The 15,094-nt window shown below is 42.2% G+C and overlaps 1 protein-coding gene across 2 annotated transcripts in view; it reads right to left on the bottom strand.

Annotated features, from left to right (window-relative positions):
• Window positions 1–15,094, bottom strand: part of LOC143849696 (exocyst complex component SEC3A-like) — a 109,830-nt gene that overhangs the window by 85,572 nt on the left and 9,164 nt on the right. For both annotated transcript variants that reach the window (XM_077358852.1, XM_077358853.1), the window contains one exon: window positions 9,140–9,242. In XM_077358852.1, coding sequence (XP_077214967.1) covers window positions 9,140–9,242 — 103 coding nt within the window. The remainder of the gene's footprint in view (window positions 1–9,139; window positions 9,243–15,094) is intronic.

Below are 15,094 nucleotides of genomic sequence, written 5' to 3' on the forward strand. Positions count from 1 at the left end.
TGTTTTATAAAACATTCCGATAAACATTTTATCAAGTCTGCCTGGCCAGGCTATTTAATAGGCCTACCGCTTTGATAAAATTGTAGATGTTAATTCCTAAATTTTAGGGCGAAGAATCACATGCTGAGTATCACTAATGGTCCCGAGGGTTTGCTCTAAGATATAGCTCTATCCGAATGTAACTCTAAACTAAAATCACTATGAGATAAACTAAGACCCTAGAACGGGCTGACAGGCCAATAAGATCCCTCAGGTCTAAGGATATGTGAAGGGTCCTGTCTAGAAGAACAACTTTACAATATCTTGTCCACAAGTTGTTCTTTGTTTGATCCCGTTCGGTTGCGCGATCCAATAATCGTACGCACTCTTCTTGCTTAGGGTCCACTGCCCAGATGACCGAGATAAGTCACCTGACGACACGTGCATGTAGGCAAGACCGGTGCTGGTTGTATACAGAAAGAGATGTCCAGTCTCTTTCCCAACTAGGAACTATTAAGGCTTGCTTAGAACCGTAATGCCATATCACCTTGCTCCCTTGGATCTGTGAATCCTTTAAGCATGGCATTTCTACTATGTTACCTAAGGACGAACATGTGTTAATAAACAAGCACATCACACACATTCATTAATATAATTACCCATTTATGTCACGAAATAAATCTTTATTGATTACTAAATGTCATTCTACTAGCTTTTCAGGGCATATACTCTAACAATCTCCCACTTGCCCTCAAAGCCAGTCATGCATGTATTTAAGACCCATTCCCTCCAGCTGCTTGTCAAAAACCTTTTGACTAAGGGACTTGGTGAAAGGATCTACCACGTTATCTACTGAAGCTACTTTAGCTATGGCCACATCCCCTCTGTCGATAATTTCTAGTATCAAATGATATTTCTTAAGGACGTCCTTTGACTTCTGTTGAGACCTTGGTTCCTTTGCTTGAGCGATCGCCCCGCTGTTATCACAATACAACATAATAGGTCTCTCAACAGAGGGTACGACTCCAAGTTCGTCTATAAACTTCTACAGCCATGCCGCCTCCTCCGCCACATCACTTGCAGCGATGTATTCTACCCCAGTCATAGAGTTCACCGTGGTGTTTTGCTTGCAGCTCCATCATGAAACTGCTCCATTAGCTAAGGTGGAGACAAATCCTTATAAAGATTTCATGTCATCAACATCTGACTGAAAATCCGCATCGATATATCTAGAAACAACTAATTCGTCTCCTCCATATACCAAACAATAATATTTAGTTCTTCTGAGGTACTTAAAAATATGCTTGACTGCTGTTCAATGCTCTGGACCTGGGGTTGATTGATATCTACTAACACACTTACAGAGAAATAAATATTCGGCCTTGTACATAACATGGCATACATAAGCTTCCTACTGCTGAGGCGTACAGAACCCTGTTCATTTCTTCCTTCTCTTCAGATGTCTTAGGAGACATCTTAGAGAGTTTGATTCCACGCCTAAAGGGTATTAACCCTTTCATGGAATCAGCCATATGATACTTGGCCAATATCTTTTCTTTTTTTATGAGTTTGGCCAATATCTTATCTATGTAAGCTTAATATCTTATCTATGTAAGCTTCTTGTGATAGTCCAAGTGTCATATTCTTACGATCTCTAAAGAATTTAAGGCCTAGGATATAGGACGCTTCACCCAAATCCTTCATAGCAAAGGTGCTAGAAAGCCATACTTTTGCAATGGACAACATTCCAACATCATTCCCAATTAGTAGAATGTCATCTACATACAAAACAAGAAATGTCACAACATTCCCACTGACCTTTTATAAACACATGCCTCATCTACGTTTTGAGTATAGCCAAACTCTTTGATTGGTTAATCAAGACGCAGATTCCAACTGCGGCATGCTTGCTTTAATCCATAAATGGATCTTTGCAACTTGCAGACATTTTGACTTCCTTCTCCGGCAGCTTCAAAACCTTCTGCTTGGATCATATAGATATCCTCTTGAATGTTTCCATTCAAGAAAGTGGTTCTGACATCCATCTGTCGAATCTCGCAGTCATAGTGTACTGAGATAGCTAACAGAATCCTTACAGATCTTAGCATGGCTACCGGTGAGAAGGTTTCTTCATAGTCAATTCCAACCTTTTAACTATATCCTTTCGCCACTAACCGTGCTTTATAGGCCTCTACCTTACCGTCAGGGCCTTTCTTCCTCTTGAAGATCCATTTGCATTCAATGGGCTTAATGCCTATGGTGAATGAACTAAAATCTAGACCCCGCTAGTATACATTGAGTCCATTTTGGATTTCATAGCTTCCATCTATTTTCCCGCATCGATGTCTGACATCGCTTCTTTGTAGTTGAGGGGATCATTATCGTTTTTATCCATATCATATATTTCACCCAAGTAGATAAGTCTATCTGGTTGGTTGATCGCCCTACTACTACGACGGGATGTTTGTATAGGTATTGTGGATTCTTGCTCAGTGTCTTCCTCTTTCTCCATTGGAATCTCAGGTAGTTCTTCCAAGGCAATCATATCCCTCTTGATAGTATTTTGGATGAACTCTTCTTCCAAAAATACCACATTCCTGCTTACAAAACAGTTTTGCTCGCTTGGGTTATAGAAAATATAACCCTTTTGTTTCCTTAGAATATCCAATGAACATATACCTTTTCAGCTCTTGTCACCAACTTATCAGCACTTATCTTCTTAACATGTGCGGGACATCCTCATATCCTTATATGATTCAATGAGGGTTTCCTTGCAGTCCATCTCTCATATGGAGTAGATGATACTGATTTAGTTGGAACACGGTTTGAGACATACAGCCAAGTTTCTAGGAAATATCCCCATAAAAACAGAGGTGCTTCTTCAAAACTCATCATAGACCGGATCATGTCCAACAAAGTTCTATTGCTCGACAGAGTGCTTGTATAAGTATAGTGGGTTCTTGCTCATTGTCTTCCTTTTTCTCCATTGGAATCTCTGGTTGCTCTTTTAAGACAATTCTATCCCTCTTGACAGTATTTTGGATTAACTCTTCTTCCAAAAATACCACATTCCTACTTACAAAACAGTTTGCTCGTTTGGGTTATAGAATATATAACCCTTTGTTTCCTTGGGATATTCAATGAAAATACACCTTCGGTTCTTGTCTCCATCTTATCAGCACTTATCTTCCTAACATGTGCGGGACACCCCCTATCCTTATATGATTTAATGAGGGTTTCTTGCCAGTCCATATCTCATATGGAGTAGATGGTATTGATTTAGTTGGGAGACGGTTTAAGACATAGAGCGTCATTTCTAGGGCATATCCCCATAGAAAAAGAGGTGCTTCTGCGAAACTCATCATAAAACGGACATTGTCCAACAAAGTCCTATTTCTTCGTTCTGAAACACCATTCAATTCTGGTGTTGCACGCGAGATCCAATGAGAGATAATTCCATTTTCCTTTAAGTAATCCCTAAACTCATTCGAGAGATACTCTCCACCTCAATCAGAGCAAAGAGTCTTTATTCTTTTATTTAATTGATTCTTTACATCATTCTTGAACTCTTTGAACTTTTCAAAGGTCTCAGACTTACGTCGCATAAAGTACAAATATTCGTACCTTGAATGGTCATCCGTAAAAGTCACAAAGTATATCAGCACTCCTCTTGCCGGATGAGAAATGGGTCCACATACATCGCTATGTATAATTTCCAACAAATCTTGGGATCTTCCACTCTTGCCCTCGAAGGGAATTTTGGTCATTTTACCTTGATGACATGGTTCACAAGTTGGAAAAGGTTCCACTTGGATAGAATCTAATGGTCCGCCTTTTACCAATCTTGTAATCCTATCTAGGTTAATATGGCATAATCGAAGATGCCATAGATGTGTGGATTAGTAGTATTCCTTGTCCTTTTAAGGTTTCGAATATTTTGAATAGGAATATCCTAAATATTACTTACATTTTCTAAGGCGTTTACTATAAATAATCCGTCAACTAATGTACCTTCTGTAATTAAGGAATTTCCGTGTTTAATAAAAACGCTACTTTTATTGAAATTTGTAGAATAGCCATCAATCAAAAGTTTAGAAATCGAACTTAAATTTCTTTTAATGGAAGATACATATAGACAATTATTTAAACGTAAATATCCTTCTGAAAATGCTAGGTAGATCAGCCACAACGTGGATTGCAACTGTGCATCCGTTCCAACCTGTAGGTAGAGTTCGCCCTCAATCAACCTTCTGCTTTTCCTGAACCCCTGCAAAAAATTGCATACATGTGAGGTTGCACTAGTATCCACACAACAGGAATAAGCAGGACCAATCAAATTGGTTTCTGCAACATACCTTAAGAAGTGTTGTTGCTCTATTTTGTTGCTAAGTATTCTACAATTACTCTTCTAATGGGCAACTTTTCCACATTGGAAGCATGCATCATTGGACTTGGTTGACTTCTTGAAAGTTTTCTTATTCTTGACCTTGGGAATATTTTTCTTAGACGATAAAGCCCATCGACCTCACGTCTCGAACCAATCATCCTCCCAGTCGAGAGATCCTGAAATAGACAGGAAAAAGGAAAAAAACAGACAGGACAGTTAAGGTTCTTAGTAAGTTGGCTAATAGAATGTAAATAAAATGAGAATTGATAACATAAAGTACATAGCATAAGGTAAGTCCGGAATGAGGGGAAAGAATGCCAACACCAGAAATGGGAGCAGTAGTCCCATCGGCGAGAGTAATAGAATGAGAGACATAGTGAAACCGCCGAAATGAACTAAGTGAAGCAGAATTACCCGTCATGTGGTTGGATGCCCCTGAATCAGTAATACAGGAGCTGGTGGTGGTGAGAAGAGAGGCAGGTGAACTACCTTGCTGTGCAAATCCCGCAGTAGGAAACCGGATGCTCGCAAGAATGTGTTGAAGCTCCTCAAAGTTGGCCTTGGAGACAACAAAAGTATCACTATGTGTTGCTCTACTTGCTTTAAATACATAGCTGTAAATAAAGCACCGGATTTCCGGGTCAATAAAAAATAGAACATGGCGATGCCCCTGACCTTGGTAAGGTAAGATCACGGGACAGAGGATGATGTAAGTGCATCAGGAAGGCTGGCGGCAGTATTATGAGTAGAACAATGTGGACGGAGCTCGAGATGTAAGGCATAGCAAGTATCAACACGATGCCCTGGCATCTGACAGTGAGTGCAATAAGGGTGGTCAGGCCCACCTGTAACACGGCCACCGCCAAAATCTCAGCCACCTCCACAACCTCGTCGACCCCTAACACGGTCAAAGTTACCACCACCGCGGCTAGAACTGTCACCACTATCATATCTTGCAAGGGCAGAACCATCGACAGGCACAACATGAGATTAACCATGCTGGATACATTGTTGTGCACGAGAGTAAACCTCCGTGAGGGATGGAATGGAACCGGAGCCAATAATCTATTGTCTGTGATGCAGAAAGTCAGGGCCAAGGCGTCAAGGAAGTGAACAACGAGGATCTGACCCTGTTGCCGGGCTAGAGTAGAATGCAGCTAGGGGTGTATCGCCATGCTAGAAGCGCATCATCCACGACAAGTATGTATCGCAAATGCGTGTGAGGGTTGAGAGGCGTAGAGGAGATGGGGGTCGGTATGAGGGTATGAGGAGTGAGGGGATCTGCCTGCAGGATTAGGGTTAGGGTTGAGGGTTGTGGAGAGGTGTAGAGGGTGTTAGAAGCAGTGTTTAAAAATGCGGATGTGAAGCGGAACGCGGCCAAGAAAAATCCTTGTTGACTAGGCACAGACGTGGCCAAGAACGCGCTTGACGCGGCTGAGTACTCGGTTTAAGCGATCATAACTGGGGAGAATCAAAGGATTTTTTATTGACTCTGTAGGGCAAAATGCGGAATGCGGTGCAACGCGGAACATGGCCAAGGTAAAAGGGAGTCGACATGGGGGAGTTCGAGTCAACGAGTTTTTAAACATTGGTTAGAAGTGTGTATGTGTGACTGAGGTTAGTTTAGTCTTTGTATTGTTTCTCTTCTTATATAAATACATAAGTGAGGGGGAGCACTCTCTAACTCACTCACTCTCTCTCTTCACTCTCTTCACTCTCAACATGGTATCAGAGCACTATGGTTTTTAGTGCCCTAAGGACCACCATTGGAAGCCTCCCTTGCTTCCTTCTTCCTTCCTCTGCCTTGCTCCTCCACCCTTCTTCCTCAACTCCATCTGTCATATCCCATGCCTCTCCACGCCATTGTAGTAACCCTAACCTCTTCCCCCCTCAAGTCTCCCTTCACTCCCTGCCGTAACCCACACCCCTCCCTGTCGTATCATCCATCTCCACTACATCTCAACCCTAGCCTCCATCTCCACGCCCCTCCATCTCAACGTCCCTCCCTGCCGTATCCCATGCCCCTCCTCCCTATCGCAGCGATACTCTCCATCTCCACTCCATCTCAACCCTAGCCTCTTCCATAGAAACTCCACCATATCCCACGCTCACCATTAAACCCACTCCATCCTGCAGTAGACTCAAACCCTAACCTAACATCGAGGGGTTCTTTTTCTCCCTCTTGGGGTCAAAACCCCTTATCTTCCACGACTTAAATCATCCTAGACCTCCTTTCTCTTTCTTCCTGCAGATCTGATCTTCTTTGTAAGTCTCTTTCTTGGTCGTTGTACCATGTTTACTCCCGTCATTGGTTATCTTCAGGGCCGCGGCATGATTTCTGGGTCCATCTAGTGGTTCTCAATTCCTTTTTTATTTGTTGTTGTTGTTGTGGGTGAAAGTTTCCTTCTCACTTTATGTTCATGGAGCCTCTAGTTATCGAGGATCTTTCTATTGGCATGACCCATGAGGTCCGTGCAACTCTCCACCTTGGGCATCTTCTTCGTCGGCTCATTCCCACAGATGACCACAACCAAACTAGATGGGTCCAATTATATGCGTTGGAAAATGGTGAGACATATCTCCTCACTCGAGGATGGATTCGCTTCATTAGGCACGATCCTCCCTCTTCTACGGATCCTTCCTATGCTCGATGGAAGCAAGATGATGCCTTGATTCGCACACTTCTCTGCCAGAGCATGGCCCCTCATGTCGCTGGCACCATGATGTGCTTTCCGACCTCCAAACACATCTGGGAGCTTGCCACTATCCTTTATTCTGGGGTTGACAACCTCACCCGCATTTTATCCACTTACTCGGAGTGGATGCGCCAAAGAATCCAAAAAGGGGAGATACATACTTCTTTCACTCACTCAACAGATCAGCTAGCCGATGTTTTTATCAAGCCTTTATGTAAAGCTAAACTAAATGATATTTGTAACAAGCTAGGAATGCATGATTTATACATTCCAGCTTGAGGGGGAGTATTAGAAGTGTGTGTGCCTGAGGATAGTTTAGCCTTTGTACTGTTTCTCTTCTTATATTAATACATAAGTGAGGGGGAGTACTCTCTAGCTCACTCATTCTCTTCACTCTCTTCACTCTCAACAGAGAGGGGGAGGGGGTTCAAGATGAGGTTTTGAGGAGGTAGGGGGTCCGGCAGGAGTACGGTAGGGGATTAGGGTTGGGTTGATGTATGCTGAGATGGGGTGGGCTGGTGGTGGAGTGGGAGATGAGGTGTCGAGGGTCGGGATGATGGTTTCCGGCGAGAAAACGGGGTGGGCTTGTGGTGGCGTGGAATATGCGGTGGCCTGGTGGTGGCATGGGAGGAGGAGAAGAGTGAAGAAGAAGAGAGGGGGGATCCAATGGAGGTCCCTACAGTGCTACAACCCGAGGGCTTTGATACCATTTTGCAAGAAAGGAGAAGAGAAGAGGAGAGGAGAGAAGCGATTGAGAGGGTAAGAGTGAGTTAGGGATAGCTCCCCCTCACTTATGTGTTTATTTAATAGAGAAAAGAGTACAAGGACCAAAGTGCCCTTAGGCACATATACACTTCTAACACTTCCACTAAAATTTGGTAGCTCTATCGGAAACCCCATCATTTAGGTCCAATGCCCTATCCAGCCGCTCCTCAAGGTTGTTGCGCTTAGGATATACACGACATGTTCGCACATGAAAGAGGATTTCCCTAAATTCATTGCTATCCTCTCCATCGATACCTTCTGTATGGTCAAAGAGATGCCTTTCGATATCTTTGTTTGGGCTTCCGCTTGCTCCCTACGTCGTAAGTTTTGCAACTCACGAGTTAGATCTGCTATAGTTCTCCACAACTCTTATATTTCTTCATGTCGAGTTTGATTTACATGACCAACATGTCCTCCCTCACATGCAGTCATGGGTTATTCTGGCTCTGAGACCAATTTTACGCAACCTAGAAGCCCAGATTTACTAAGGAAGGATATGAATAAAATGTAAGGTAGCTTGGGAAAAAGAATCACGATAATTAGAAGCAGTCCCCAACTTGTGTATACATTCCATAACCCTAAAACTAATCACAACCTTTCATATCTTCTAATCTCAACCCTCCAAATAAAAATAAAATTGCTTAGTCAAACTTCACTTGAGTAATAGGTCACACACCTTTACAACTTAAGTGATTTGAGTTATAAAGTGCAATAATGGTCCCCACCATTTTAACCTAAGTGACAAGTTATAGAGTAATGATCCCCAGCACTTCAGCAACAACCAACAGGACATAACCCTACGAAAATAATTACAAACCAAGCAACCTCCACACAGAAATCAAACTAAACTAACTCCTTTGAGGTATATTCTTGCATCACTCAAACTTGCTTATGGCAGTTCAGCATCACTTCAACTTTGTCATTCAGCATCACTTATGGCAGTTTTTGGTAACTAATATAATCCATCACTAAGTATTTTTTCCATGGTTTCACCAAGAAATAGAGGCTTTTGTGCAGTTGTTTCTTAAGTTCTCACACAATTAGTCGGGTTACTAACATCCAGCACTAGTTAACATTCTACCAATTTTATCTTCACTATTACATCGAAAAATGTTTACTCGTGTTGTTGCATAAATGGAAAAGGCAAATTAATCTGAAAAACATAAAGAGCTGGAAACACCAATAGAAGCCATTTTTATATGCATGAGTAATTGTAGCACCTCCAATCAAATTAGAATACATCATCCTTAAATGAGATAAATGGAAACCTATACAGAAAAGGTGAGGAAAAAAAAGTTAGTATTGGATGCACCTTTGCCCAAAGAGCCATCTCAACAACATCAATACCAACAACTTTGGGAAGATGACCCAGTATCTCTTTGCACATGTTTAAGATGCATAGAAGAAGGCGGTTCCTACAAGAGAAAATACATAACAAAATAAGACCATGAACTAAGTTCCATTTATAGTTTCTAAAATTAGTAGTTAAATAGATCTCACTAAGAGCTTCCAAAAGTTCATCTTACCATTCATAAACATAAGGAATCAGTAATTTCCAAAGGCATACATAAAGTAGAGAAATGGCAACATGATTAGAAACTTATAAAAATGTGTATCTGTATTGACGGAATCTGATACGATACGAACCACCCATATCGAGGTTCACAAATGATAGCAAGTGCCCTTAAATGTGTCTATACATGAAAATATCTTGAACCTAATTTCTTCCTCTCCTTTTTTGCTGTTTTTTTATGAGGTTAAGCTTGATTTAGGGTCATATGACATAAACCAACATAGATCTACTAATTTCAACCACAAAAGGAATGATTTTAACTGGGAATTGATGGATTGAAGCGCCATTCATGAAGTTTTGGAATTTTTCGCGTTCTATGTGTTAGATGATTACATGGTTTAAAGAGATCAAAGAGAAGAAGAGAAGAAGAAAGAGAGACAGTGAAGAGAGAGTTAGAGAGAAGCGTGCGTAAGAGAGTTAGGGTTGTCTCCACACGAAAATTATTTTATATATGTTTTGTGCACATTGACCAAAATACCCTTAAGTACTTGTGTTAACATGTTTAACACTCCCCCTCAAGCTGGAGTGTATATATCATACAATCTGAGCTTGTTACAAGCATCTTTTAACTTAGCAGGTCCTTAGGATTTAGTAAATACACCCGATCGAGTGAACGTGGTACTTATGTCACCTCTCTGAATCCTCTGGCAGATGAAATGGCAGTCAACTTCAATGTGCTTGGTTCTTTCATGAAAGACGGGATTAGTGCAAATATGAAATGCAGACTTGTTATCACAATACAATCGAGCTGGACCTGAAGATGAGAGACCAATCTCCGATAGAAAGGAAAGTAACCAGATCAGTTCTCCACTAGTATAAGACTTAGCCTTGTATTCTGGTTCTGCACTTGATTTGGGCACAATGTCTTGCTTCATACTTCTCCATGATACCATATTACCTCCAACAAAGGTGCAATAACCAGTCGTGGATCTCCTGTCAGCTGGAGAACCTGCCCAATCGGCATCAGTGAATCCCTCTACCCTTTCATGACCATTCTTCTTGAAACACAATCCTCTTCCTGGAGTACCCTTCAAGTACCTGATGATCTGTATTACTGCTGCCCAATGGGAAGTCCGAGGAGAATTCATAAATTGACTGACTACCCCTACAGTCAAATAAATCAATATTCCAACTAACCTCCTGTATCATCTTGGATCATCTAGCAAGTCCCCTTCTTTTGGAATGAGTTTAACATTTGGATCCATAGGTGTGGATGCTGGCTTTACCCCCATAGAACCTGTCTCTTCTAAAATATCCAAGGTGTACTTTCTTTGTGATAAGGACAGTCCATACTCAGAACGAGCCACTTCAATGCTAAGGAAATATCTGAGGAATCCCAGCTCTTTAGTGGAAAACTCTTCTTGAAAAGTTTTCAATCTTCGTATGTCAACTTTGCCATCTCCTTTGATTACAACATCATCCACATATATTATCAAGAAGATGTAGCCAACAGTGGACTGATAGCTGAAGACAGAGTGATCAACAGCACACTGTTTCATACCAAATCTGATAATTGCAGCATTGAACCTCCCAAACCATGCTCTCGGAGATTTCTTGAGACCATAGATTGCTTTCTGAAGACAAAAGACTGATGAACGCATCTCCTCCTGAGCAACAAACCCAGGAAGTTGCTCCATATAAACTTCCTCACTGAGATCACCATGAAGAAATGCATTTTTAACATCGAGTTGATATAGCGGCCAGCCACGGTTAACAGCAATAGAAATCAAAACTCGAACAGACGGTATCTTGGCCACAGGTGAGAATGTCTCCTGATAATCAACCCCAAATGTCTGAGTCCAACCTTTAGCCACAAGTCGAGCTTTGAGTCGTTCAATGGTTCCATCAGGGAGGTACTTAATTGCAAAGAGCCATCGACACCCGACAATTTTTGCACCAGAAGGAAGAGAAACCAGTCGCCACGTATTATTTCAATGCAAAGCAGTCATTTCGGCATCCATAGCCGCCCGCCAACTAGGATGAGCAAGAGCATCTAAAACAGACTTAGGCAAAGAAACAGAAGATACACTAAAAACAAATGAACGAAAGGAAGGTGATAGATGCTCATATGAAACAAACTGGGAAAAATGATGCACAGTAGTATGTGACCGAGTGCGAGAGGCAATAGGCAAATCAGATATATAAAAGGAAGTACCTGATGTAAGAGCTTCCGACTGAGAACGAGGATCAGCTGTCTGAGATGATGGCTCGACAGTAGATAGACCAATTTGCCGTGGTCCTCGAGTATAAACGTTCGGCTCATGTTTTGTGCGATCCTCAAGTGTCTCTCTATCACCCACAACTAAAGAATGAACTGTAGAGGGCTCTACATGGCTCGGCTATAGCGGAAATAGTAGAGTAGGCACCTCAACAGAAGTAGGAGGGTCCGGAAAATAAGGGCTATCATCAAAGAAGGTGACATCTGCAGAAACATAAGTTTTCTGCAGTCGAGGATTATAACACTTTTATCCCTTTTGGGTACAACAGTAACCCAAAAAGATAAATTTTTGATTACAAGAGTAACCCAACAAACCCAGGAAGTTGCTCCGTATACATTTTATCCTCAATGCTATGAAATAGGAGACTCTGAATGTGAGCATCCTCCCAGAGCCACTGAGCATACTCCTTACTCTCAAGCGACGGAGGAGCCGATGTAAGGTAAGTAGACTTCCCCTGTGCATGAAGATAAATCTGAACAGACCGAGAGCACACAGGATAATTCATGCCATTGAGTTTGATAGCGGTCATCGAAACCATAGGGAGGGTCGTGGAAGGTCCAGCAACAGTACTAGACGATGCAGGAGTGGTCATACTAAATATTCATAACGTAAACCACATAGACAAAAAGTTCCCGCTACCAATCGCCACTAACTACAAACCACTAACAACAACCAACAACCAACAAGCCACCAACAAATACCAACAACGTGCTACCAACAGGAGACCACTACCAACACCACATCCACCAACAAATCAAACAACCAACTAGTAGCATACCGCCAACGCTAGTAAGTCACCAATAATACAAATGAACCACCACCAATATGGGAAATCTCTAACAACCCCTCAACAACAAGGAACAACCAATCACCACCAACAACACAAGCAACAAGGCAACCAACATCGACCAAGTAAGGAGGAATAACCAAGCACTACCAATAACAACAAAGCTCTCTCAGACATTTCATCAAACAGTTGGAGTGCACTTCTCATATAAACCAACCAACAACCAACCACCATTAAACCACAAGCAAATCACCAACATACGCTGTCTCATAGATCAATACGCGGTTTCGAGATAGAAAGAAATGACAGCACCAACCAAGCACAACTGATAAGGGAGAATCATCAAACATCGCCCCGAAACCAATAATGAAATAATAAAATGGGAAGAATGAGTGTTTAGGTCAAGAATACCAAAGGATAGAAGCTTATCAAATGAAGTTTAGGAACTGTTGGGTATAGTTAGGGGATAGTTAGGGTTTAAGGGTATAAAACCAAAGTAAATTGATTTTGGGAGGGACGGTAATGGTAGAAAGGGAAGGGGAGGTGCGATTAGGGTTAGAAGGAGTAAAATCCAAAAGAAAGGGAAATATAGGGATTGTTTTGAAGGATATGGGTGGGCTAGTATAGGGTTCGAAAATGTATGGCAAAAAAAATGGGTTTGGGGAGAGGGCGGCAAGGGGAAAACAAGGGAGGGGCTATGCAATTAGGGTTAGGGTTTGAAAATCCCAAACAAAGGAGGGTTAGGGTTAGATTTGGTGGAAGATCCCAGAGGATTAGGGTTGGAAGGGGTGCGGCTAAGGTAGGGTGAGAAAACCCAAAACAGTTAGGGTTTTAGAGGTGTGGCTGATGTAGGGTGAAAGACAACCAAAAAAAATGATAGAGGAAGGGGCGGCTATGAAGGTGCTTCTTCTTCTTCTTCTTCTTCTTCTTTTACTTTGTTAGAAATGAGATTAGGGTTAGAGAAAGGAAGAAGAGTGAAGAAGATGGAAAGTCTCCACTAGGGAGCTCCTCATGTACATGATGTATATGTAAGCCTCAAATAAGGCAACAATGTAAAATGACTACAATACCCTCTATCCTACAAGTAATTACTAAACTATCATAAATACACGTTATTCACACTCCCCCTCAAATTGGAGTGTATATGTTGTGGAACTCCAGCCTAGTACAAAGAAAACTACAACAACTACTACAAATAACAAAAAGTACATAATCTCACACACATCCAGCTTGGTATGACACTCATCCTCAAGCTGGTGTGGTGAATACATAACGAAAGCATAATAAAAGATAACAACGGCCACATGAGTACAGCAACGAGATTAACGGCCACCAAAAAGAGCAGCTCTCCCTGAAGTAGCATGACGAAGAGAGCGATAAAAAAATAGGGCCTCCCCCTGAATGAGAGTCCGGAAAACATTTGCAAACCACGAAGGATCAAACGGTGAGACCTCGGCAGGGGAAATACCAGCGATCCATCGATCAAAATAGGCAAACCAAAGGCGCCCATAGCAAACAACGGCAAAGAAGCACAATGCCTAGAGAAAAAGATAACCACCGATGGGGAAACCATCGAGATGAGGTCGACGGGGAAACCGTTGCCTGGAGAGAAGAAAATGAGGGAAAAGATAACCAGCTAACGATGGGGAAACCAACGTCTGGAGACAAGGTCGACGGCATTGTTAGAAACTTACCGACTTCTCCAAAAGCTTAAGCTGTTGGAGAAGGGCAGCACTCAATGTTTTATACTTTAACACTCCCCCTCACATGTGGCCCACTTGGCAAACACGTCGCACATGTGGTCCCACCTTGGGCCAACCATTGCATGTGGATTTTTTATGACATCGGAGAGGTTTGAACTTGAGGCCTTTGGCTCTAATACCATGTTAGAAACTTACCGACTTCTCCAAAAGCTTAAGCTGTTGGAGAAGGGCAGTACTTAATCTTTTATACTTTAACAGGCATGAACATCGTCGCTTGAAGGGAGGTCCAAAGGGAAATTGTCTCCTGAAGAAAGTCAAACTACGATGGGGAAACCATCGTCTGGAAAGAAAGTCGACGGCATGAACATCGTCGCCTGAAGAGATAAGAAGAAAATGAAGAAGATACCTGACCAACAATGAGAAAACCATCGTCCGGTGAACTGACCAACGATGGGGAAACCATAGCCCGGAGAAACTGGGTCGACAGGGACACCGCGACCCGATGAACCCACCAACGATAGGGAAACAATCGCCCAGAGAGACTAGGTCGACAGAGACACCGTCGCCTGTGAACCGACCAACGATGGGGATACCAACGCCCGAAAAGATAAGGCATAAAGCCGAAAAATTAAGATGAATGCGTAAAAGCTACGCCAAGAGAAGACATCAAAGAGACGACAACATGAAGAAAGACGAAGGAACATAAAGAGAGCACAACAACACTCCCCCTGGGCGAAACTCCATGTGCCCGGAGATAACAACAAGATAAGAAAAGACACGTCAACAAGAAGACAATAAGGCATCAAGACAAGACTCCCTCAAGAAAAGACAACACGAAGATAAAGACAACTCAAGAACTACATTACAACACTCCCCCTCAAGTTGAAGGACGGACAAAAGGAATGACTTCAAAGCACCACACCACTCTCGGACATTTCACCAAACACTTGGTGTGCATCTTGAAGAACAACACAAAAGACGTAGA

This window comes from Tasmannia lanceolata, unplaced genomic scaffold (assembly GCF_043159265.1).
Source record: "Tasmannia lanceolata isolate RefF3 unplaced genomic scaffold, GAP_Taslan_0.1 ptg000018l, whole genome shotgun sequence".
Taxonomy (NCBI): domain Eukaryota; kingdom Viridiplantae; phylum Streptophyta; class Magnoliopsida; order Canellales; family Winteraceae; genus Tasmannia; species Tasmannia lanceolata.